We start from the raw sequence: 25654 nt of genomic DNA on the forward strand, positions 1-25654 counted from the left end.
TGATAATCGTCTGTTTTTCTTGTCAATTTACTGTAAACTGCAGCTCTTTGAATTTGTTTCAATTCCAGTCTTGTCTCCTCCAATATATCCTGTTGCCTCTTCGTAAGTTATCAACAAGTTGTCTCGGTATCCAAACTGTGAAGGTCGAGAAAAAATTGAGGGAAAAGTGGAGGATGGTGAAATCATATTGAAAGAGGATATTATTGGCCCACCACCAAGCACTGCTTGGTCAGTAGAAAGCTCAATTCCAGAAGCTGCATATGGTTGAGGAGTGATGAACATTTTTGATCACTCCTCTAGTAACATGTCCCATTAAGTGACATCTCTCAATATGAAGAGAAGAATTTGAATGTCTGTTTTCTTTCTTAATGAATTGCTAATTTTTCAACATAACTTTCGATTGCATTGGAGTTTTTTATTAAAATATGAAATGCTAAAGAAGCCACAATTATAACAATTTGTTAAAAAGCACTTTTTTGAAGAAGAATTAATTATTTAGAACAAAAAAAATGCAATTTTATTAAAACTTGTAAATACATTAATTACATAAAATAAACATAGATCTTATTAAATTTAATTTTTGATTTAAAAAGAATGATCATCGTTCTGCATGGTGGCACTCTGTTCTGCCGTTCTGCTTTCATTTATATCTATTGCATCAGACATTGTCAGTACTGTGGCTCCTGCTGGAAAATGCTGGATAAACTCACGTTTCAACTGTATCAAAGTCGGTCTTTCTTCTGCCTTTTGACTTAATCCGCGCTTTACTGTAGCTTCAAAAGATGTGCCATTTATTAGTGTCTCGTTCGGCCTTTGCCCATCTTTTATCTTCTGCCCAGCTGTTTCTGCTTCATATTCTCCAAATGGGATCTGAAGAGACAAGCACTCCCACAGCATCATCCCTATCGAGAATGAGACAGATTCTTTTGTCGCTCCCATCTTCTTGTTGATCAACAGTTCTGGCGCCTTCCACCTCATGCACTCCTTTTTGAAATCATTCTCATCCTCAAAAGCCGATGAAGGGGGAGGCGAGTCTGTAAATCTCTCACTCATCACTGAAATATCAGATGATGATGTGATGATGGTGGAAGATGAAATGGATGATAAGTCTGAATCATCCGAAGAGAAGTCTGAATGCATGACAATGCAAATAACCATGTGTTCGGAGAACAGCACAATGTGCGGACTCAGATCGGCAAGAGAAGATAATTCATTTTCCATTTCATCAAACGAGTGAAGAGCGAGATTGGCCACCCAGAACAGGATTTGGGCAGCTGTCTGCTCTCTCTCCTGCAGAGTGCCAATCGGCATCTCTTTTGTCTTATTCAGCCCATGAAGCAGCATGAACAACGAATCCCTCAGATCTACAATCAGCTTCTCGTGTGGAGACGAGCATGCCATTGCATCCACCAGATTCGACATGGACGAGGTGGTTGGGCATAGATCCTCCCCTCGAACAAAAGTGGAATCTGAATCAGTTGTTGAAGTGGATGAAATGGAAGGCGATGGCGTTCTCTTTCTGGACTCTTCCTCTTTCTCATCAACCTTCTCCAGCATCCATTCTGGGATCTTGTCTGAGTCTCTTCCCAGAATGTATTCAGTTGAACCACTCTCGGAGAGAAGATGCTCTGATGACTCTGAATGTTCCATATTTGTGTCATACACCCTCCTCTTGATCTTCTCTTCATTCTTCTTCTCAGCCTCCCTTTCGTCCCTTTTCCATTGTTCCTCTGGCGACATCTCCATCGTAACCATCTCGAACGCCTTCGGATCCTTTTTTATATTGTCATTCACAATCTCTTCCAGTTCTTCTGTCCTGTTTTTGGCCTTCCTCCATCGAACAATGAATATCACAAGTATAATCAGAACAAGCAAAAGAACAACTGCCATAACAATTACAATCAATGTCCAGGATGATTTTTGCTCATTTTCACTTTTGGAAAGATTCCCATTTTCTATTGGTTGAGATTCACTTCTGTTTTTCAAGATAAACGCATCAGTTTGCTTTGGAATTTCGCGACTCCCAAAAAGAATTCGAATAGATACTTCTGCTGTCTCAGGAATAAATGGAATTTCCGATATGTCTATTGCGCTGTGCACTTCTTCTTCTGAAACAAATCCGTCATCACAAAATTGATACGTCGCAATAGAGTCTGTCTCATCAATGGTTGCGATAAGCTGGAAAGATAAGTTGCAAGGAAGAAGGAGCGTTCCTTTCATTGTAAAACTGATTTCTTCTGCGCTGCGTTCACTTTCCACTTTTTCCAAAGTCGGAATGAAAAACGGAGACAGACGCTCAGATGGCACTCCTAAAAGTTCGCATCCATCATTAAGAATCCATAGCGAAGAATTAGGAAGAAGCCCATCTCCTCCCTTTAGACTTTCAATATTCAACACCCCATTTCCAGAGCAAAAAATATTACGGCGAATCGAAGGATATCTAAATATTTGCGGATCGTTATCTTCGAATTTTCCTTCAATTATAGAAACATTTCCTCCAAAAATTGCCACTCCACCTTTGATTGAGTTTGCAAAAGTGGAATCCTTGATTTCTGCCGAACAATTTACAATACTCGCAAGCGACGCATTCCAGTAGCATATATAGTTTTCATTGTGTTCATTATCATTGGTTTTGTTCCGTTCATATCCACCATCAATCAAACAGGAACCTAAATAAAAGTGTTGACATTTTTCACATTTCATGATGCGTCCTCCATCTGGCATTGAACAATTACATATTGTGCTATTCTGTGCATATAATTGAGGAATATCTGAACACGAAATAATACAGCTGTCACTCGAAGCTGAAGAAACTATATTTTTGAATAATGATGCTGAAAGAGTTACGTTTCCGATCAAAGTATTTTTTTTGTCTTCAGAATTCCTTTGATAAATGTCAATAACGCTTGCATCGGAAATGTCAATATCATTTACGCACAATCCTGTTAAAATTGAGTTGTTTTCGGATTTCCCAAGTACGATCATTGATTTTGAACAAGAAAAACTATTAATCTCCAAGTGATTGACATGCAACATGCCATTTTCAACCACAATTATATGAGCGCCTAACAATTGCTTATCAGAAGCAATTCTTTGACCCCCAAAATCACTCGATGCTGGAGCAAGGGCACAATTATCGATATCCAAAAAACCGTTCTCCACAAAAATGAAAGAGAAACAAAAGTTGAGCAAAGAGGAGGATAGCAGAAATCTTATGTCAGAAACGGAACTTTGCAAATTTGTTGTGATGACATAACTTGATTCGCCTCTGTTTATGAGATTAACCGTCACATCGCAAATATTCTTTGAAAGAGACATAACACTTATTCCATCGAGTGTAATTTCTGCTTCAAGAGACGATGAGATGTCTATTAGCACTTGAGTTAATAAATCATATGTTACATGCTTCAGGCCATAATCGATTGACAAGCAAGGAAAATTTATTTTTCCGCATTGTTTGCTATTCTCTCCACCTGCTTCAAAATTTGACGACACAACAATACGATCGTTCTGGAACATTGTAATAAGTTCCATTAAATCAAAAGGCGTTGAGGCATGGTCTGTCTTGTCTATTCCGTAAATGGCATTTGATCTGTGATACTCACTTTCCCGAAGATCCATCCTGAACTGGCTTTCATTGATCTGCGAAGAAAGACTAAAACATTCTATAAAAACGTCTCGTCCAATAAAAGCGGAATTTCCGCTAAACGTTGAGTTTTGGAAAAGAAAGTTTAGATCCCCAACTCCTCCAAACAAAAGATAAGTCCCTCCTCCTTTCCCGTATTCTTCACTGCAAAAGCTTTGAATTATTGATGATGACAAAAATGCGAATGACGAATATTCGCCCAGGTTTAAAAACGCCACTCCGCCTCTTTCGCTATCTCTGGACCTGCATTCTCTGAACGAACAATTTCTGATCTGAACAATTCCTCCTTCAGATGCGGATTCCATAATACACGAGTCGTTATCGCTTCTGGAAACACCAGCAAAAGACGAATTCCCCATAGTTATTACACAGCCAACAGCCTTGTTGATACTTGCCATTGATGAAGAATTAGCCAGACATATACACGCTTCAGTTATGTTCACATTCGATATTGCCATTTCGTTAAAAGTGCATTCACTATTGTTTGAAACAGCAAAAATATTCTTTCCAACGTTACACGACGATACAACAAATTGCGACACGCGAAGGAACCCTTGCTGCATCAGCAGAAACGAACAATGACTTTCGGTTCCGATTGTTGCCTCTGAAGAAAAGCCACTCTGAAAAGCTTCAACAGTCCCGTTTTCATTCACAATCACTCCGCCTTTGCTGTTCTCGAAACCCGAAGAAACAGACACAAGCAAATTCTTGATCGTCAAATATCTTGAATTGAGAAGAAATGGATCAGACTCTCCTTGATCTTTTTTAGAAAAAAGCAACGTGTGATTTTCTGCTTCGGATGTTGATGAATATCCTTCTAAAATAAAACCGCTCACGTCGTGAGCATCTTGGATTGTGGTTTTCTTGGTGATGAGCAATTGGGGAGATTGGCTTTCTTCAGTTAAATGTTGTATTCCGGCCCAAGCCGTTCTGCATGGCTCGAATTCACTCCCGCATCTCCTCACATCAAAGCCTGCATATGCCACATATATTTTCGAGCTTTTGTACTCAACAACAAACATGAAGAGATCTGCGTCTCCAATAATAGGATCGTGCCCAGCAAAAGCATTTGCGTCATTCATGATTTCGTAATAATCGAATGCAAAAGAAGCCAGCGTCACACTCTCATTTAAATTTTTGCTTTCCAGATAAATGTTTTTGCCAATGTGTGCTATATTACTGCTGGCAGTAATTGTATCGATTTTTAGAGGCTGAGAAGCAGTAGACATAGTGCAGTCCAGATACAAAAAGCCTCCTTTCCCCTCATTTCTAGAGCATTCGCAAAACGAAAGGTTACTGGTCTTCAACGAAACAGTGTAGTCTTCTGCGAGGCAAACGTCAAAAGCCCCGCCTCTGAGGGATTCTGGTGCTTTTATTTGCGAGAATTGCGCATCTACAAGATCGAGCTTACTCGATATGACAAACGGAGCAAATCTTGCAGTTATCGCCGAAACATTGCAGGAATTCATTTCGACAGACCCTCCAGCTGCCCGAATTAACGCAAACGAGAGTGGATCTGCACCACTTTGGACGAAGGAACTATTGATGATTCTGAATCTGATATCTGATGCAAATATCAGGCAGTCGACATTTGATGAAAATGACGAAGGGAAATGGAACGAAATAAATGTTGCAGTCAGTTGCTGTGTAGCTTCAAGAACTGCATTTCTGGTATTTCCGATAATTTCAGGCCTGAGCGAAATATTTGCTTTTGAACTTGCCGAAGAAGATATCAAAAAAGACGACACATCAACAGGCTCTTGAATATATGTCTCGGCATCAATCAAGAGCTCCTTTTCGAAAGACAGCTCATTGATGTTCATGGATCCTCTTTTGAATGAAAAGCAAGGATATTCTTCAGCTCCGCATCCGATCATGTCGTATCCTGATTTAGAAACGTAGACTCTGCTTGCCTGCCTTTGATACAAAAACATAGCAAGATCCACAGAATCCGAAAAGTGTGTCCTGTCTTTTCCTTTAATGTCTACAATTTCGATGCTTTCGCTGTTGTAAAACGGAACTTTGATATTTGAAGGATCAATGCTCTGATTTAGGCTTTTGCAGCCAACGAACATGTCGCGCCCCTCATAGCCATTGTTCTGATTGAAGTCAATCGCCTCAAGCAAAAGGTTCCATGTGGATCGTTCAAACGCATGAATATTCCTCCGCCCCTTCCACTGTCTTTATTCACTGCACAACATGCTATTTCAGCCCCATTAATCGTGAATTGGCCATTTTCACTTAACTCACAGCCGACAGCCCCTCCGTTGCCATTTGCAGATGTACATACACTCAGCATGCAATGTCCAGAGACTACATTGCTTCCTGAGCCTGCGACCTTATAAAATGAGCCCTGACTGGTCTTGCATGCTGTCACATTTGTGCTATTTATTATTGAGTCTGCTTCGTTAATGCAGACAACCAGGCTATCGCTTGGGGTTGATACTGTGTCGACAGAAGATTTGTCTATTGAAAGCGAGCCGCTGCGAATGAATGCCAATCCACAACTCGACTGAAACAGTAGTTTTGCGACAAGAACATTGCCAAAACTAATTGAGCATCCATTCCCTTTCGCTATCCACACGCAGCAGCGCTTTTCAATGCCTTCCGGATCGCCAAAGATACACGAGACAAAATACACTTTTCCAACAGCTGCTTCAATAAATGCATCATGCGGACATTGCTCTGCGGTTGTCTGAAGCGTTATGTTCAGGGAAGAAACAGACAGATATGCTGCCTGCGAGCCTTTGAGCAATGTTACGCAGCCGTGATTCATCACCTTCAGGACAGAGTTGACCTCTTCAACTCCGCAGATAGTCAAAGGCTCGCCTTCACAATGGACTGGCTGGCTCAAGTCGGCCGACTTCAATATGCTCAGTGTTGTTTTTGCGCTGCTCATTTGAGAAAAGCCAAACGCCAATTCTTGGCAAGGATTGTTGCTGTTTCCGCATCCAGCGGTGTTGCTGCTTTCTTCTCTGTCGACAAACACTATTTCATCGTTCGACACAAACAAGTATTTCAACATGCTAACACTTATTGTGGGGTCGCTTTCGTCGTTGATGACCCACATTGTTTTGAGATAATCATCTCCTGGCTGCGCGGAGCCTGCCCATTTGTTTTTGTCGATCATTATTCGAGGCGAAGGACAGATCAAAAAAACATCAGAGCCCAAGTGTGCCTGATTTCCTGAGAACGAAATGGCAATCATCGAGTAATTCACTTCCAGATCTTCAAAGCTCAAGTGCAGCCCTCCGCCGAAGCCATTTTCTGCATCCACTTTGCTGTTCATCACCTCGTTTGAATCGAACAAAAATTTTCCTCCTTTCTTCACACTCACAATTATGCTTCCTCCTCTTGAATGGCTGTCAATGCATGCGTTTGATGAAAAATTGCACTCGCTCACAGCGCACACAGCTTCGTTGCAGATGGTTCCTGAGATGGCGCCGCCGTTTCCGTTCCTTCTTGTTGCACCAATGAATGATGAATTCGTTGCCGTCAGCGACGATGATGTCTCGCCCAGAAATATCATCGAATGATTCATGAAAATTGTTGTTGTGCAGTTTATCAACGATCCCTTAAGCCCGATCGCCCCTCCATTATCAGCGACAATCAGTCCAGAGATTCCCCCCGTTTTTGCCCCGTAGATGCTCAGACAAACGAACTCACCTTTTGCTTCTCTGCCGCTGACTTTGATGGCAGCTGCCATCGCAAATTCGACACTCAGAATTGTGAAATTGCTCAGCACTAATTTTCCACTGGTGCAGCAAGCAATCGAGTACGACACCCCTGAGCCGATCGCTTTTGCTGTGCAATCAGCCACGCTCAACACAGATCCACTGCCCAACAATAAGCAATCGCGGTTCACAGAGAAGTCCAAAGGAATGTTGAACGATATTCCTGTGAACGAAACATCAACGCTGACCTCGATTAAGCCGCTTCCTTCTCCAAGACCGTCGCTTCGAACGAGCAATTCTGCTGAATTATCCTCAGCATCGATTTCCATCTCTTGACGCACAAATGCAATGTGATCTGCAAATTCGAAGTCTATTGCCAGTCTCACCTTGCCTTTTGCGCTGCCATATCTTGCTGCTCCAGCATAGCTTATGGAGTTGCACGAATAGTCTTTGTAACCACACATCCTGTAGTCGATGCCGCTGTTGCTGACGAATGCTGGCGATGAGAAGTTTCTGAGAAACAGTACCAGTGGTATGACAAATGTTGTATTGCCTCCTTCAAAGCCGGCCAACTCGCTGAAAGATGAATTGTTGCTTTTCTCGAACTCGAAACCAAGAAGCTCGCTGGTAATTGCAGAGGACAAATTGATTGCCTCCACAAATACGCAACTTCCGCCTCTTGCCGCATCACATTCAACAAACGAAATGCTGCTCATTGCAACTCCTGCTGAGCTATCAGTCATGTGCAAATATATTCCACTGCCCAGTCCTCCGCTGGAATCAATTTCTGTGGATGTGCATTTGGCAAACATCGTGGGTGAATCGGTTGTGTTGCCTATTGTCACTTTTCCTCCCTTGTGCTCCTGCACATATATCCCTCCTCCATATCCTCCTTCAGCACTGCATGACTCAAACGTGCTGCCAATAATCCTTAGCGATTGCTGGTCATGAACTGTGCAACATATGGCTGAGCCATTTTTCATATTTTTTGCAAATCCCTTCATTGATGTGTTTGAAATGCCGATTGCATTTGCGTTGTCGGAGAAAATAAAAGAGAAATCTTGGCTGGCGTGTTGTGACAACAGATTGGAGTCTTCGATGAGAAGAGAGGCATTCTGCGATGAAAGAAATATCAGCCCGTGCTGCGAGGTGGTTGTCACTCCTGCCAGCGATGTGGAATCCAGAAGCACAGAAGCGAAGCCTGCTGCAACAAGAAACGAGGCATCCAACAGAGGAATGTTTGCAGCTGTTACTGTGCTGATGGTGATGCTTCCAGACAATGCTGAGATTAGATTATAAGAAAGCGGTGGCGCTTCGTCCAGAGTCTCGAAAATGGAATCTTGAAGCACCAGCTCGCCTTGCGAGTTTTGGCAGGCAAAAGAAGAATGCGCTTGGAGCTTGCTTGGCAGCCTGAACCTGATAAATTCCATCATGGCAGTTGGGCAATTATCGCTCATTGTTATCACTCCAGGCTGTGAAGAATTTGCCTCGACAACAACAAACAAGGAACATGAATTGACACCGCTGATGTGAATTCCGTGTTGATCGGAAAGTGCCAATTCTTCACACAGCTCGAATGAATCGGAAAGGCCGATATTTTTTGCCTTTGCCATCTGCTTTGTCAATGAGTGGCTCAGCGTCTGGCACGGATAGTCTGTGAATCCGCATGGAGCAACATCCAGTCCATTTGATGAATCTGCATGGACAATGCTGCCAACATCGGAAATGAAATAGATGAGTGGGATTGCATTTGTTTTGTCTTCTCCGTCGAATCCTCGCAGAGAATCGGCATTTCCTGTGCTTGTGCTGTGTGCAAAGGGAATGGTTAATTTTGTAATGCTTGTGGTCAAATTCGGTGATTGGATGAACACGTCAGCCCCGTAATATGCGCTGTTTGGCGCAGAGGCCATGAACAACGGTGAGGATATCTTGAAAGCAATATCCGCTGCGTGCAAGTCTACAAAGATGCCCCCGCCATGCCCGACCGTATCGGTGCTCGGAGCAGAGCAATTTCCGAATTGGCATTCATCGATGAGCAGGGTTGCCCCGGTGTCCAAGCAGCATTTCAGTGCGCCTCCTCCGCTCCCGGCTTCCTTGACTGCACAATTCTCAAACAGACATTTTTTGAATGTTGAAGCACTGGCTTGTCTGCCAAGGCACGAACAATGGATGCAGCTGCCGTCTCCTTCTCTGCGCTCGATTGCAGAAAATGTTACATTTGATGCGATCAGAATGCTTCCCTTCCTCGTCTCCAACCATCGCCGAGTTTTTCATTTTGCATGAAGTTATTGTGCTGTTCTCCATTTCGACTGTTCCCCTCATGCAAACATCGAAAAGCCCAAACTTTCCAGTGCTGCTCAGCCCTTTGAACTCTGAGGATTGCACAAATGCTTTTGAGTTATCTCCAGAGACAACGATAACGTGAGAGGCGTCGATGCTCTCTGACGCTATTTTGAACGATACCAGATACAATTTTCCTTTTGCAACCTTTGCAAAGGGCGTGCCTATGCTTCCACTTTCTGTTTTCAGCGAGCAATCAGTGATTGTCAGAATACTGTCTGCACACAATATCAAGCATTCGATGGTGCCTCCGATTGGAGAGGCAGCCAAAAAGTCCATGTTGGACAAGCTTACCAGGTTCTTTGATTCAATCATGTTTGTGGCCTTTTGGTTTTGTGAGAGGTCGACATGAATTGTTCCGCCTTTTTCTTTGCATCTGACATCCCATTCTCTCTGATCCATGGCGATGTGCTCTGTCCATCGAAAGCTGTCATGGAGTTGGATTGCCCGCTTTTTGGATGAGAATTTTAATTCTACAGTCCAGCTGATTGTTTCGCAGGATATGCAGATGCTCCGCATCCTTTGAAATCTCTGCTGTTTGTGCCTCCCACACATCCATATCCGTCCAGCTGGAGCAAATAAGCTTTCAATGGAACGGGCTGTGTCTGGAAGCCAGCCTCAAACCCCATAAGATCGTCGTCATTCATTCCGTCCATATCGAAGTCAAGTGTTGTGCTCTTCACCACCGCACTGAGCTCGGCTGCATCATAAAACACGCATTTCCCTTTCCAGCCATCACAGCCAGCAAACGATATTCTGGACAGGCACGCATCGCAGACACGTTCTTTTGTGTGGATGAAGATCCCTCCGCCCTTTCCTTTGGATGTGTCGCTTTTTGGAACAGTGCATGCTGAAAAAGTGGTGCAGCCTGCTGTGCCCTCGATTCGAATTTTGCCCCCACCTTGCTCGAAGATGGCGATGCCTCCGCCGCTGCCCATCGAGCATGCACACCCGACAAACGTTGTGTTCTTTGATGCAAATGTGTTCGGCGAACTGACAGAGGCCTTTATTCCCGCACCGCTGTCTTGCTCGGACTTCATATTTGAGAGAGAGCAGTTCACACAAGTGAGATTCGAATGGTCAGAGGATATTGCAGAGCAAGCGGAAAATGAAAAGCCAGCCATATCAGTGTTCGAAATTGTTGCTGTGCCTCCACTTTTGCAGCAAAGCAGGGGAGCAGAAAAAAGTGCAGAAGAACTGCTTGCAGATCGCTTCACACTTACAGAGTCGAGTGCGATCATCCCTGTGGAGTTCAAGGAAAAGAGAATCGAATCGCTTTTTGATGGATCATGCACAACTGTGAAATTGGAAGCTGTGAGCGACCCAGTGGAAACAGCGAATAGTGGGTGCAAGCTTGGAAGAGGGGCAGAGCTGAGCACTGTATTTTCTCGCTCAACTCCATTGACAAGCATGCTGCTTGCCCCGACATCGATGGTATCGGGCTCGCTGTCAAAAACTGAGCTCATCAGGATTATTGAAGATGATTCGCAGCGGAGCAGCATGGTAAACGCATGTGTGACGGTTCTGCACGGATTGCCTTCAGACACCCCGCAGCTGGCAGATTTGTCGTTCCCTTTGGCTCCGTCGGCATAAACCCTCTTTGCATCATCGAGCCATTCAGGGTGTGTGTGCAACTGGTCATTATATATGACGAGCCTTGTCGAAGACTTTGTGAGCGATGCGCATCCATGTGTTGGATTCTGCTGGAGGCGGGAATGATAATCCACGAAATAGACATCGTCACCGTTTGGGGATGTGTTGTTGACAAAAAGACAATAAAACAGGAGTGTTGCATTTTCGAGTGTCAACTCGTGCACATTGAAATACAAACCGCCACCATCTCTCCAAGAAGAACAATTGAGAAAACCGCATTCTCTAAGTTCAGGCACTTCAAAGATCGGCTCATAAATAGATAGACCACCCCCAATGGTGGATTTTGAAGTACAATTCGAAATAATAATGTTATATATCATTGAGCCACTTGATTCTTCCTCATTTTCTAATTTCAAGTTTTCACTTGCATATCTCCAGCTGATCCCTCCGCCAATTCCTTCAATAGATAAGCAATTTGAAAAATTGTTGAACGATAAATACAAATGATTCAAAATAGCTCCAAAGTACATTGCCCCACCCAAACCTCCAGTGCAATTACTAAAAATTGATAAATTCACTTTCAAACATGCAGTGTTGTTATCAAACAACGCACCCCCTCGGGAATTTGAAGTACAATTGTCGAACAAACAAAGGGAAATTGTTAATGAAGATTCAACACTATCAAACAAACTAACTGCCCCTCCATCAACCTCAGAAAATGTATTGTGCCATTCGCAATCGGAAAAGAAATGCTCTCCTGGTTCGAGGGTGATTTGATCCATTTGCTTCTGATTTGTGTAGTTTGTGTTGGAAGTGCGAATGCACCTCGAAAGGGTGTTGTTGTGAGAGAATGTGGAATGGGAAGGGGCATTGACAGATTGGATGATTCCTCCATCAAACACATCATCGACTCCCGAAAAAGTGCAAGACTGGACAAACGATGTCTGTGTGCAAGCGGAGCATGCGCTCTTGTGCAGCTGGCTGTTTGAAGAAATATTGGTAAATGCAGAAGACAGCACACAGACAGAAGAGACAAATGGAGCCGACAAAAATGGTGCAGATGCGAGGCGGAGCGAAGAGAAGGTGGAAGCTGAGAGTTCCAACGAGGAGCACGAAGCAGAGGCAGGCAATGCCAGTGCACTCACCAGAGGAGAAACAATCGTCATTGCATTTCCTGGAATTGTGCTGACATTTGCGAGAAATGCGTGTGTGTCCCGAAGAAAGAAGCATGGAGGAGCTTCCACCACACGATGAATCATGAGACAGTACATTATAGAAGCAACGCTGTTTGCAAAAGAAAACAGACTGTGTTTGCCTTGAGGACAAAACGAGATTTTTGCGAAGCTGACTGTGCAGTTGGATGCCATTATTTGAATATCAAAGAGCACAGCCATTTCTGAAAAGCAGACTATCGAGCAGCGAATGCAATCTGATGCCTTGTCTTTGTTGGTATGCAAAACAGGATGAGCGCGAATGACAGATTCATCAATGTCACACGAAAATGAAGATGCTGCGATCAGTTGGAAAATAATGAGGAGCAACATCTCGATGAGAACTTCTGCAAACGAAGCAAAAGAAAAACACTTGTGTGCAACAAATCAACGTCTTTTGTGAAATGATAAAGGTTCTCAAAAATTCATATTTTGGGTGGATCGTATTTAAAGTTTGAAATTTTAGTTTTTTGTTTTTGAATGTTCAAATATTTCTATTTATGTTAAAGATTTGCTTTTCATTTATTTTGAAATCATGCTTTATTTTAATCGAATGGAAAACATGAAAGAACTGAACTTTCATTTCGATCTTGGTATAAATATTTATGAGGAATAAATTAGGTCATAAATAATTTATTCCAAGTTAATAAATTCTTTCGTTATTATTAAAACTGTGGAAATTAAAACAAAAACTAATCAATCATGAAGTGAAAAGAGAATCTTTGAAAAAAAAATTATTTATCAGTTACGAACATGAACAAGGAAAGGAATTTTGCTAGCAAAACAGTTTGCTGAAGTCTGGACATTTATCATCAAAACAGATCTAAATTGATAATAATTTCCAGTGAACAAAATTTAGCCAAACATTGAAGAAGATAACCGGAAGCAAACTCCATTAATGAAACATTTTCTCAGAAAGAATAAGAAAAAGACCATTCCAAATCTTTAACACAACCTACAATTATTCGATTCATCTACCACCCGCCCATTGCCAGTCTCTGCTGCTTTGTCAAGGGCTTCCTTCTGTACTTCGGCTCTTCGCAATCATCTTCTATCTCGTCTGACAGCTGCAGCGAGGTTGCGTGAATAACAACCTTATTCTGCTCACGCTCTCTCCGCAGCGCCGAGCGTCGTTCAGAAATCTGCTTCAGCTGCTCTTCTTTGGTCTTCGCAGTCCACTGCTTGCGCTGCAGCTCTTGTTTGCGTTCCTTCTCCATCTCGGCCCGATCCATCTCTTCTACAAGCCGCGCTCTTTCCTTCTCCTTCTCTCTCTCTTCTTCTTCTCTCAGCTTCCGCTCTCTCTCCATCCTCGAAAGAACCATCGCATTCTCCCGCTCTTTCTCTCTCTTCCGACGCAGCATTTCCTCTTTGGAGCCCTCTCCTTTTGTAAACACATCTTCCATTCCTTCCTCTTCCTGTCGCTCTCGTTCTCTCATCTGGCGCGTTTCCATTGCCTTTGTCGCCATCTGAGTCTCAAGCGCATTTCTGTAAAGTTCTTCTTTTTCCTTCATCTTGCCAATCTCCCGCTCAGCTTCTAAGGCAAGTCTTTCTCTTTCTTCAGCAGCTGCTTTTATGCCAAGCTCCTGCTCGCGCTGGCGCATTGCCCTTTGTTCTTCTCCTTTTTCTCTAATCTGCCTTTCCAATGCATGCTGCATCACAGCTCTCTGCCTCTCTTTCTTCTCTGCAATCTCTTCTGCTGATTCACCTTGAGTGAACACATCGCCCTCTGGTGAATATCCAAAGGTTGCTGGCATAATATCTCTTCTCTCGCGCATCTGCTTCTCGAGGGCGTTTCGTTTTTCCTCGTCTTTTCGTTGCTTCTCCATCTTTTCCCTTATCCGCTCTTGCTCAATCCTCTGTCTCTCCAGTTCTCGTTCTTTTGCTCCAATATCCAATTCTTCTTCTCTTTCCCTTCGTCTCATTTCGTCCTTTTCGTTCATCTGTCTCTTCAGTGCTCCTCTGTAATTCATTCTCTTTTCTTCTTTTGCTCCGCTTGCCTCTTCCATCTCCTCCTCTTTCCTTCTATCTGCAAACACATCTCCCATCGCCACCATTCCAATCTGTAGCGCTGCTTCAGGTGCAGAAGTAACTAGCATCGTGACTTCCTGGCGCCGTCTCGTCTTCTCAGCAATAACAGCCTGGTTCATGCGATCAGCTTCCATCTTCCGCTCCTTCACAGCCCGATCGCCTTCCTCGTTCAGCTGCCGTTCCCGCTCATCTTTCTCTCGTACATATTGCAAATATGCCGCTTCTTCTTCCAGCAAACTTCTCTCACGTGCTTTCTTCTCTTCTATTTGCAGGCGCCTGGTGTGGCACATTGAGCACAAGTTTGGATAAGGAAGATGCTTCGAACGACGGTGGCAAACAGCGCACACTGTCGGCGGCAGCTTCGCCTGTGCATCAGAAGAAGCGAACGGTGAGGCTGCAGATGGAGAAGACGGAGTGTATCCTTCGCTGGCTTGCTTGGGGAGCGTTCGAGTTTTTGCCGCGATCCATCGCTCTGTCGAGGACATTTCAGAAGGTGCTGGCTGAGTTCTTTCCGAAGACGAAGGAATTGAAGACGCTACCACTCCAGTCGGAACTTTCGCGTCTGCTGGTGAAGACGGGTGTGGTTCTGGCTTGGCCGATGGAGATATCTTTGATACGGTGAATCCGCTTCCAGTTATGTTGTCTTCTGCGTCAGCATATCCAGCTCTGGGTAATTCATCTTGATTTGACATCTGTCCTTGTCCTTGCCCTTGAACTCTCCCTCTCCCACTTCCAGAGCCCATTCCTCCTCTTCCAGAATTTCTTATATATGAATCCTTTGCTACCCCTCTCGCGGAAGCTGCCATCCCGCTCGTTGCAACTCCCCCTCTTCCAGCAGATCCTGATCTCCTTGAATCAGCTGCAGACATTTTTGCTGTTGCCGATCCCATTGATGAAGTTGCTCCTGCAGGACGAGTTCTTTCCTCTCCTCCAATTGAATCCTTGAATTTAACCGTTACAACTCCTGAACCACCTGAAAAAATTAATGTTGCTGCTCCACAATCAAGAGACATTGATCGCCCTTTGTGAAGCTTTGAAATCAAAGGTGAATATATTTGCAAAAATCAATGAGATATTGTTTGGGCAAAAAATAACAGTCACAAACCTCCTCGATAAGAGCCTGGATGAAGTGATTAAAACCTAAAGACGCAACATCTTTTCCAACGCCTGCAACGGAGCCTACGTAAACAAAACTTAAAGGAAGAAGAGGAACATTCGGTGTATCGCTCAAAGCATTTTTGACACGAACATTGCAAAGTGAAGCAAAAGAAGGATGAAATTTGAAAAGAGGAATCTTTTTTGAGACATTGCCAGTTGTACCAACGAACATTGTTTCAATATGATATGTAAAGGTTCCAAAATTTGGAAGTGAAACAGCCTGAATAATAAACAAAAATATGTGAAGTTAAAAAAGTTTTGAACTTGAAAAAAATAAAATTACCTTTCCTTGCTTTAATGTTTGAAGAATATATGAGCAAGTTCCATTCCATATGTCTTCTATTACATTTGAGTTGGGGGCGCCTCTCCTTGATGATGCTGCAGCTGCAATCTCTCGAATTACAGAAGCCATTTTCAACGGTTTGATCTTTTAACTAAAGAAAGGGAAGAGAATAAAAAAAATAAATGATGTTTGATCAAATATTTAGTGGATTATTATTTGTGAAAAAAACAATTAATTCTATAAAATGAAAATCACTTTTCTGTAAAAAAAATAGACAATGATTATTTCATATGAAATTATTTGAAAATAAAAATTTGTGGAAAAAAAACGGAAAAAAATAATCAAGAAATTAAAGGCTAGTTCAAAAAGAACAGCATCTGCATTTCTAGTACAATAAAAAATGTTCTTAACAGTGTGTGTGAATAAATACTTTGATATGAATATGAAAGAAAACTCTCAAATTACTTTTATCAAACTGGAGGAAGAGAAATCATCGAAAGAGGAGGCTTAATTGTAACAAAAGTTTAAACAAGAAATTTATATTTAAAAAGAAAAATGAAAATGCTTATTATTACTAACATCACAAACCGTTTGACTCAAAAATAGCTCCATGTATTCTGCCAAAATCCTTGTTATTTGATCTGAAACATCCTCAGGCTTCTGTGATGCATCAATGTAATGCCAAGAAAAAGGCAAAGGATGGAGAGGAGACGAAGTTGAGGCGCTCGAAGAGGAAGAAGAAGGAACTGACGAAGAAGAAGGAACTGACGAAGAAGAAGGAAGTGAAGAAGATGAAGATGAAGAAATTGTGGAGTTCGAATCGGTTGTGCTGATCTTTGATTCTTCTGGTTGAAATTTTGGATAAAGAAAAGAAAATAATTGAAGATATTCCATTTTAACTCGTGCTTGAAAATTTGGTGTTTCATAAACTTCTCTTTTCTCTTCCTCTGTTCTCTGTTCGAAAGACAAAAAAACAAATTTCAAATAACATTTTTTTCTTAAAAAAAAAGCACACTTCCAATGCTCGAAAAGGATCCATTGCCAAAAAGAACAGTATATCAGGTTGTGGAAGCCCAACGTCTGGTTCAAGGAGAAACCTCATTCTGTCTTCTTTTGAAGGAGCAGTTTTATGATGAATCACTGGACGGTTTTTGCGATGGAAACCGCTATCAATCTCTTCTAGTTGATTTTCAACAATATACTCGGTTTTTGCAGAGCTGTAGACAACGCCAGAATAAACGTATCTGTCACATATTACGCATTTTCCACTTTCCAAAGTCTGTTTAATCTCCTCACTAATTAATAATTGAATCACAATTTAAAAAAAGTCATCTCAAACGCTTTCATCCATCTGTTATCACTAAAAAGCATGTGAACTTTTTCCGGTGGAAGTGTAATTTCCTTTTTAAGATACAAATCCAGCAAATGCCCTGTTTTTGGTTCATTTCTAACTGTTTGTTGGGACCAGATGATTCACAAATTTAAAGAAATAATACCTCACACATAAAATGCAACAAACCAGGAAATGCGATTTGAACTGTGTCAAGTTTCATTTTGGAGTTTAAAAATGAGCAAATTGCATCTGCTTGTGTTGTCTTTCCAGTCCGATCAAGGCCTTCTATGCAAATAAACAATCCCCTCCTAATATTAAACTTAAGAATTATATGGATTACATCAATAAAATTCCACACATGCAACAATAACACAAATTATTGCTTAAACCAATATTATCAAATAAAATTATGGCAATTTATTTTTGAAAAAAATTATATTTATTAAAGGACAATATTATTTCTTATTTCACAAAATAACTATATCTTTCAATTCTTTGAGTATTATTTTAAAATAATATTCTTATTGGATCAAATGAATTAAATGCAAATAATCAACAATTATTTATGTGATGAAAATTAACAATAATAATGTTAAAGTTAAATATGATAATGATTAACAAAGTCGGCATCTTCTCCATGTTTTCAATGAAGAGTCATATGACTAATGACTCCATTTATTGATCAAAATTGTTTTCTTTTTATTCATATTTAACCATTTTGATTATTTTTATTTATAAAACATGAATATAAATATTTAATAGAATGAGTTTCAGAGAGAAAAACATAATGCTTTGTCCTCGATAATGAAACAAAAATCATTGCAATTCTCTTTTTCTTAATTTTTTGTGAATAAAAAAGTCATAACTTATTTATGGTGTGTGCATAAACCCGCACATTTGCACAAACCCGCACAATTCTGTTCATAAAAAAGAAAAGTCACATTAGAATTGACTTCACATGTCAAATTCAAAAAATTATCTAAAATTGATTGAATATAATATTTTTTCAATATTTATCGATTCTGTTATGGTTGTTTTTCCCATATCTTTTTATAGTATCTTTAAAAATATCGATTTCAACACTCAATTATCAATTTTCTAATATGGATGAAATGAAAAAAGAAAAGATAATCATCAACAAATCTCAACGCAATAGTTATTATTGTCAACAAAGAGCAATAAGGATGAGATTAAAAGGAGAATTAGCTGGAATAAATGGAAGGCCAAGATACTTATCTACAGAAGAAGAAGAAAGATTGGAAGAAATTTTACTTAATTGGGATGATTCTGTGACTCAGCCAACAATTAAAGACATTCCGAAACTGGTTTGTTATGGATTTTTTTATTTTTTTCCGTTAATTAACTTTTTTCAGGCAAGGAGTATCAGAATACAAAGGTCAGAAAAGTCTGCAATATACATTGAAATGCCAAGCATGAGATGGGTGTATGGTTTTCTTTCCAGACATAAACAATTGAAAACCATTCATCCCATTCGACTCGATCATGCTCGTCTTAGAGCTTCTTTAAAAAGCAATATTTTTTCGTTTTTGATTCAACTACGTTCAATGATGCAAAGAAAAAAATACCATCCTTCATTAATTTTTCAGTTGGATGAAACCAGCTGTCAATCTTCAGATAAAAGAGAAAACTTAAGAGTTGTATCGAATAAATGCTCATTCATTCCTTCTTTAAGAATACCTCCTCTTCATCACCTCACACTTCTTTTTATTGTCAAGGCTGATGGATGTCATCTTCCGACGCATCTTCTTTTACCTTTTAAATATGAAAAAGAAATAAAGGAACAATGGAGTGATGAAAGTTTTATTTTGCACTCATCAAAAAAAGGTTGGATGACAAAGGAGTTATTTGAAGAAATAATGTTAACAAATGTGTTACCACATATTCAAAAGCAACGCAAAAATGTGATTAAAATGAATCGATATCTTCAAGAAAAGCAAGAACAAAAAACTGGAAAAAGAAAAACTAACAAAGAACAAGAATTTGAACAGTCAAGGAAAACATTTATTAATGAAAGAATACAAAAGGAATTAACTTCAATTACAAAAGCGGAAAAATTTTCGGAACAATATCCATCACTGACTCAAGAATCACAACAAATTTCTTCGCGAAATGAAAAAAACTTAAAGGATGATGAATCATTTTCGGATTCCAATTTCACTGAAACGCACAAAATGTCAAGTGGCCAAGCTTATGATGGCGTTTCAACTCCGAAGTCTGAAGACCAGAAATCAACAATTACTTCAATTACAACTCAATGCGAATCTATTGAACATCAATTATTGAATTTGGACGTTTCATCTCAGCATTCTCAACACACTTTGCCTTCAAATGATAAACAAATTAATACAGATGGAACAACAAATGATTTATGCGAAGATTTTGTTTCTTCATTTCCAGAAGACAAGTTGAGTTCTTTTAGTATCTTGTTGAATGATGATAAATGCAAAGAATGTAATTGGTGGCTGTATACTGAATCCCAGATACATGAATCAATCTATGAAGAATCTTGTTCGTCAGAGAAAAATGACTTCAAGTTGAAAGAAGAGTCTAACGAAGTTCCACCAGCACTCATAATACTAGATGGTCATTCATCAAGGCAGAATTTAAAACTGTGGCAACAATTTGCTTCAGAAAATGTTGATGTAATTGTGATTCCTGCCCACACATCTCACATTTTACAACCGCTTGATCTTGGACCAAACGCTATCCTTAAACACCATCTCAAAAAAGTCAGAAATGAGCCATCAATCAAGAGAATGAAAAAAGAATTTTTACCTTTTGTTCGAGCCATAACAGATTGCGCTTATTATGCTCTTGCTCCAAAGACAATAAGAAACGGGTTTTTTGAGGCTGGAATAACATCATTTTCGATCAAACATGTTCTCGATAAAACTCTTGATTCTATACCACCTGAAGTGAAGCCTTCAAAAAGGACGAAACGCTGGTCGATTTCGGGCAAATGCATCACAACAAAGGAGTTTCTGAATGAATGGGAGTTCCATGAAAAAGAAAAGGAATCAAAAACGTTTGATAAAGAATTACAACAGCAAACAAACAGCGAAGACAAAGTGGGAAGCGATAAGCGTTCAGATTGTGAAAAGAGTGAGTCTCTTTCAAATAAAGAAACTTCTGAAAATACATGTTTCGAAAAATGCAATTCACAAACTCAAACAAAAATAATCAATGATGCACACTCTAAGGAAGATGAAACAGAGCCAACAGATTCTCAAGAAGGGGAGGACAATGTGTTGGATGTGCCCTTGTTACGACGTTCAAAAAACAAAAGAGTCCATTCCTTTGATCATTCGTCAAGTTGCTCTGATGAAAGCCTATCCGAATGGAATAGTTCTGAAACGTCCTCATTTTCCAGTCACGATTCTTTTGAACCAACTTCAAAAAAATCAAAATCAAATATCAGAAAAACGAAAATGAAAAAAAAGAGATATCGTGATGAAAGTGAGAAAGATTTTGATAAGTTAGATAATGAAGAAGAAATAAGCGAAACGATCAGTCAAACAATGGACAGAGGTGCCAAACCAAAATTGTACTCGACACGATCAATCAAAACAATGACGAATAAATATTCTGACCAGTACGTTGTATTTGCTGACTCTGACGATGAAGAAGTTGAAAAAGAAATCAAATGAAAAAAACGAAAGAATTTTTAATTAACGTTTAAAAAAAGAATATCAATTCAGTTTTTTTTCACACATGAATTCTTCACATTTCCATTTTTTTGAAAAATAATTACTTCAGAAAAATAGAAAATAACTTGACCTTATTAAAAAATATTACAAGAACAATAAAAAATCATTACAAAGAATAGTCAAAATAATATAGAAGTATTTCACAAACTTTTAAACATGCACTCAAACAGTCAATTGTCAAACGATACAATTTTTTGTTTGCGGATTGATAGTCGAAATAGGAATTATAAAAGGACTATATTGAACATGACAAGTTGGAAAAATGAATGAGCGCTTTTGTTTCAAAAAAATTTGAATATCAAAAATAATATCAGACCTTCGATTCAATATGCAACCTATATGTTTTCGGTTTTTGTTTTTTGTTTTTATGAATCCGAATTTCCATATAAGAAAGAGCATTCACTTTCTGTTTTTGAATGATTTTCCTTTTTTGTTCAAACAATACGTCATAATTGATTGAATTTTCTCTTCGGTGGATCGAGAATATATTTCTATGATTTCTAGCGGGACACGAGAGCTAATATAGAATAAATGAACAGATTATTCAATAAAAAATTGATAAAATAATGCATAAATAAACAAACGTTTCTTTTTGATTATATTAATTACACAAATTGTGGAATAATTGTTTTTATAATAAAGATTAATTGTGAAAAGCAATATTAATTCATATTTGAATAAAGGCTTTAAATAATCAAACTCTCGAAATTAATATTTATTTAATGGGACAAAAACCATTATCCGCTCTGAAACTTTTCAAGAAAATGAAAACTGTTTGTTCTTTGTAATTTGATGTTATTCAAATTGAAACATATATTTTTTGAATCACTGTCATAGTTATTTATTCAAGCATGTTTCAACTTTTCAATTCATTGTTTATCTTTTTTGATATAATTGTTTTTCAGTTTTTAGGAAATAAACTTTTTATTCAAGTGTTCAGATGTGTAACTTTTGAATAAAAATAATGAAATTAACATTTTCTAAGTTCTAATATTCCAATTTGCAGATTCTCATATTTTTTTGCATATTCACAAACAATTTATCATTTCATATGTTTTTTCGAATTGAATAATAAAATGCAAGACTGTGATAAACAAAATTTTGATTTTTGCAGGTTAAATTTCGATAATGAAAGAAAAACAAAAATTGAATGAAAACTTATAACGAAAAACAAAAGATGATCATTTTTGAACAGTTAATTTTTTTAATGCTTTTGTTCTTTTCAAGAAATGAATCAACAACCAAATCAGATGCAATTTCGTAATAAGATATTCTCAAACTTTCATTTAAACCCGAGTGTGCGGGTTTATGCAATTGTGCGGGTTTTGCACATCACTATTATTCCATTCATAATGCTATTGTCTTTCACATCTTTCATGTTTCCCAAATAATCATTATTATTTTTTTTGAAGATAAAACATGTTGCATTTATATTGGGTGATAATTTTTGAAATAAATATCAAATTATCAAAATAACAAGTGTGTCAATTTGAACATATAATTCTTCAAATGAATAAAAACAGTTGTGGCGTATCAATTCGCAAATTTTGCTGAGCATTAATTATTAACATTCTCTCTTTTGATTATCGAAATTCGTTCAAATATAAGACGAAAATAATTGGTGAAGAACTATTATTTTTAATTATCAATGAACGATGAAAGTTTCGACTTAAAAAAAAAAATCACTTTTATGGAAAATATAATGGTTTCTATTTAAGGTGAAAAGACAAATATAATTCACAATTGAGCAAATCATATTAAATCATTTCAAAATTCAAAAATATGTTGGATATTGTTAAGTCGATTTTGTTTCAACATATTTGGTTATATTTAGATGATTATTCATGAGGTCATCACTTTTTTCGGTGTATTTATAATTATAATAATTCATTATTATTTGTTTTATTTTTTTCGTTCAAATCTAAATTGTTTATCAATCGTTTCAAAAGCCATTGTTTGAATTGAAAATAAAAGAAGAGGTTAAACCAATCGATCTATTACTTTTCAGGGTTCATTAATGAATATTCATAACAAGTATTCAAACAGATAATTTCGATAGAAAAAATATGATTTCATAAATAATTTCCAATTTTTCTTTCACAATTCCAATCGTTTAATTTTCAAATCAGATTAAAAATTTCTTAATTTGAGCAAAATATTGTTCATTTTTAAAAATCTTCACATGAAAAAATCTGACAGCATTCACATATTTTGAATTTTTTTAAAGCGAAGTTCCTTGAGTGTGAACAGAAATTGGATGAAAAATTTTAATTTGCATTTTTGCAGAAAATAAACAAAAAAAAACTTTTCAAAAAAATAATATTCGGTTCAATTTTTCATCCAATTTATGAATATTGATCTAATATAAATTTTTAACTACTTTCTCACACTCGATTTGTAACCAATTCATCGAGAAAATTTGTCATTCAAATATTTATAAACAATTTCAAATTTTAATATTTATTTATTCATTTATTAATATTTTTCATTTTTCATTTTTCATTTTTTATTTTTTTTTTTAAAAAATAGTTAAATTGAAAAATAAATTGAGCATAATATGCAATAAAATATATGAATCAAGAATCATTTGAATAAAAATTCATAAATAGTTTATCACATATAAAAAAAAAATGGAACTTTCTGTCAATCATAAAACATATTTTTGACATTTAGGGTCAACTTTTAAATGGGACTTTTTCTTTTATTGGTATTTTTTTTATTTTCGATAACAAAAAGCTGAGAAGTGTGAAATGGCTTTCAGCATTTGGATAACCGATTTTAACAAAGTTGATTGAATTTATTACCTGTTTGTTTTTTAATTTGAGTTTATTATTTTTCGAGATATCACGTTGTTTTTTAATAAATTTGAATTGGTTTTTCCCACTCAACCTAGCATTTCCAGAAAATGTGAAATACAGTTTTATAAACTGTAAACATTTATCTATTTGCATTAAAAATTTCAATTTCCACATTTATTTTTTGATACTTTTTTCTCATTTCATTTTTTCACAAGCATGCAAGTATTTATATGAAATTCACTTTGTTTTTAAAAATGAAATGCTTTAATAAAAATATTCCACATACAATAAACTCTTTATTAATCGTTCCAACAAAAATTGGAACTTTAATATTCTCTTATTGTCTCGAACAACCAAATGTTACCAAAATTGAATGGTTTTTGATCAAATTTCTGTGAAGGAAACAAGTTTTAGACAACAAGAGAATATTAAAGTTCCAATTTTTGTTGGAACGATTAATAAAGAGTTTATTGTATGTGGAATATTTTTATTAAAGCATTTCATTTTTAAAAACAAAGAAAATTTCATATGAATACTTGCATGTTTGAGAAAAAATGAAATGAGAAAAAAGTATCAAAAAATAAATGTGGAAATTGAAATTTTTAATGCAAATAGATAAATGTTTACAGTTTATAAAACTGTATTTCACATTTTTTCAAAAAGCTTGATTCGCTGAGAAAAGTGACTTTTATAAAATATATAAAAGTACTATGACTCAGCGAGAAACAAACTAAAATAATAAAGCAAACAAGTAATAAATTGTTTTAAATATGTAAAAACATTGAATTAAAGTGAAAAAAACCAATCAACGTTTGTTGAAAGTTGGCAGGCAAAAACAAAAAAATTGCCAATAAGGGAAAAAGTCACATCAAAAAGTTGACCCTAATCAGAAATAAAAGTATCGAAACCAGATTATTAACTATAACGGTTAATCACAACTTAAATGAACATTCAGAAACTCGTTCTTTTTTTTTTTTTTTTTTTGGATTTTTTGTGATAGAATGATTTAATATAATATCACAAAACAAGCTAGGGGTGAATTTTTCATTCTTGCTTTATTTTTTTTCTATGAAAAGAATCAAAATTTTGAATATATGTGTGATTATTTATGAAATCATATATTCACGATCAAATAATTCGGTTTGATGATTTTGTTTTGAATTTAAATAATGAACATGAAAAAATGACAATTCATTTTTCAACCATCCCTGTCTTTCGTTATCATTTAATATTGGTTTTTGATTTAAATGAAATGATTATTGCATCTCACTGACAAATTGATTTTCTTTGAAAACAAATTTTTATTATTATTATTATCCGAAAAAAGTTACGATTTCAAAAATAATCACCCATATTATGGTTAAGATCAAACAAATATCAAAATTTTTTATTTAAAAATTGAACATTTTTTTGTATTTTCATGGTTTGTTTTAATTGACTTGCAAAAAACCTGGCAATTCAATTCAAGCGAATAAAAGATATTTGAAGTTCTTAAAAGTTTGTGTTTATATATATATATATATATATATATATTTTTTTTTTTTTTTTTTTTGGAATAAAAATTCGAGAAAATAAACTTGTAGGGTTTTATTCTGCTTTGGAGTTTTCTCTCGAATCCATTATATTACGCTTTGGGTTTGCGATTAAATATTGTTCATTTTTTTTTATAAATAGGGTTAGGGTGAGAATAAAAAATATCACTTTTTTTCACATCAAAAATGTGTGTTTCAATGATTGCACAAAATGAAAAAAAAATTTTAATTATATGTATGAATTGCTAACTTTTTCAATTTCTTCTCTATAAAATAGAACAAGAAATGAAAGAATATCATAAAAATATATCCAAAATTCTTTTTAAAACG

At 37.4% G+C, this 25654-nt stretch overlaps 5 protein-coding genes across 5 annotated transcripts; 2 read left to right on the plus strand and 3 right to left on the minus strand.

Annotated features, from left to right (window-relative positions):
• Positions 1 to 585: 585 nt before the first annotated feature.
• On the minus strand, positions 586 to 10316 carry MONOS_18120 (uncharacterized protein; the record flags this gene model as incomplete). Its single annotated transcript, XM_067871108.1, has 5 exons — positions 586 to 2669; positions 3258 to 5745; positions 5937 to 9510; positions 9665 to 10087; positions 10138 to 10316. 5 exons carry the CDS (start codon positions 10314 to 10316, stop codon positions 586 to 588), a joined length of 8748 nt encoding a protein of 2915 aa, XP_067721425.1.
• Positions 10317 to 10455: 139 nt separating this feature from the next.
• MONOS_18121 (uncharacterized protein) lies at positions 10456 to 11253 on the plus strand (the record flags this gene model as incomplete). The annotated part of the gene is made up of 1 exon (XM_067871109.1): positions 10456 to 11253. The coding sequence occupies one exon, from the start codon at positions 10456 to 10458 to the stop codon at positions 11251 to 11253; it is 798 nt and encodes a 265-aa protein (XP_067721426.1).
• Positions 11254 to 12135: 882 nt separating this feature from the next.
• Positions 12136 to 12507, plus strand: MONOS_18122 (uncharacterized protein; the record flags this gene model as incomplete). Its single annotated transcript, XM_067871110.1, has 1 exon — positions 12136 to 12507. The coding sequence occupies one exon, from the start codon at positions 12136 to 12138 to the stop codon at positions 12505 to 12507; it is 372 nt and encodes a 123-aa protein (XP_067721427.1).
• A 535-nt stretch (positions 12508 to 13042) lies between these two features.
• Positions 13043 to 16090, minus strand: MONOS_16195 (uncharacterized protein). The gene is made up of 3 exons (XM_067869110.1): positions 15934 to 16090; positions 15598 to 15870; positions 13043 to 15523 (listed from the first exon to the last, which is right to left on the minus strand). The coding sequence occupies exons 1-3, from the start codon at positions 16060 to 16062 to the stop codon at positions 13439 to 13441; spliced, it is 2487 nt and encodes an 828-aa protein (XP_067721428.1). The 5' UTR covers positions 16063 to 16090; the 3' UTR covers positions 13043 to 13438.
• Positions 16091 to 16403: 313 nt separating this feature from the next.
• On the minus strand, positions 16404 to 17626 carry MONOS_16194 (Thymidine monophosphate kinase; the record flags this gene model as incomplete). Its single annotated transcript, XM_067869109.1, has 6 exons — positions 16404 to 16439; positions 16522 to 16887; positions 16949 to 17228; positions 17273 to 17384; positions 17453 to 17574; positions 17625 to 17626. Coding segments are annotated over 6 exons (918 nt in total).
• Positions 17627 to 25654: the final 8028 nt, after the last annotated feature.

The sequence above is a fragment of the Monocercomonoides exilis genome, assembly GCF_001643675.1.
Source record: "Monocercomonoides exilis strain PA203 chromosome Unknown scaffold47-789622, whole genome shotgun sequence".
Classification (NCBI taxonomy): domain Eukaryota; phylum Preaxostyla; order Oxymonadida; family Polymastigidae; genus Monocercomonoides; species Monocercomonoides exilis.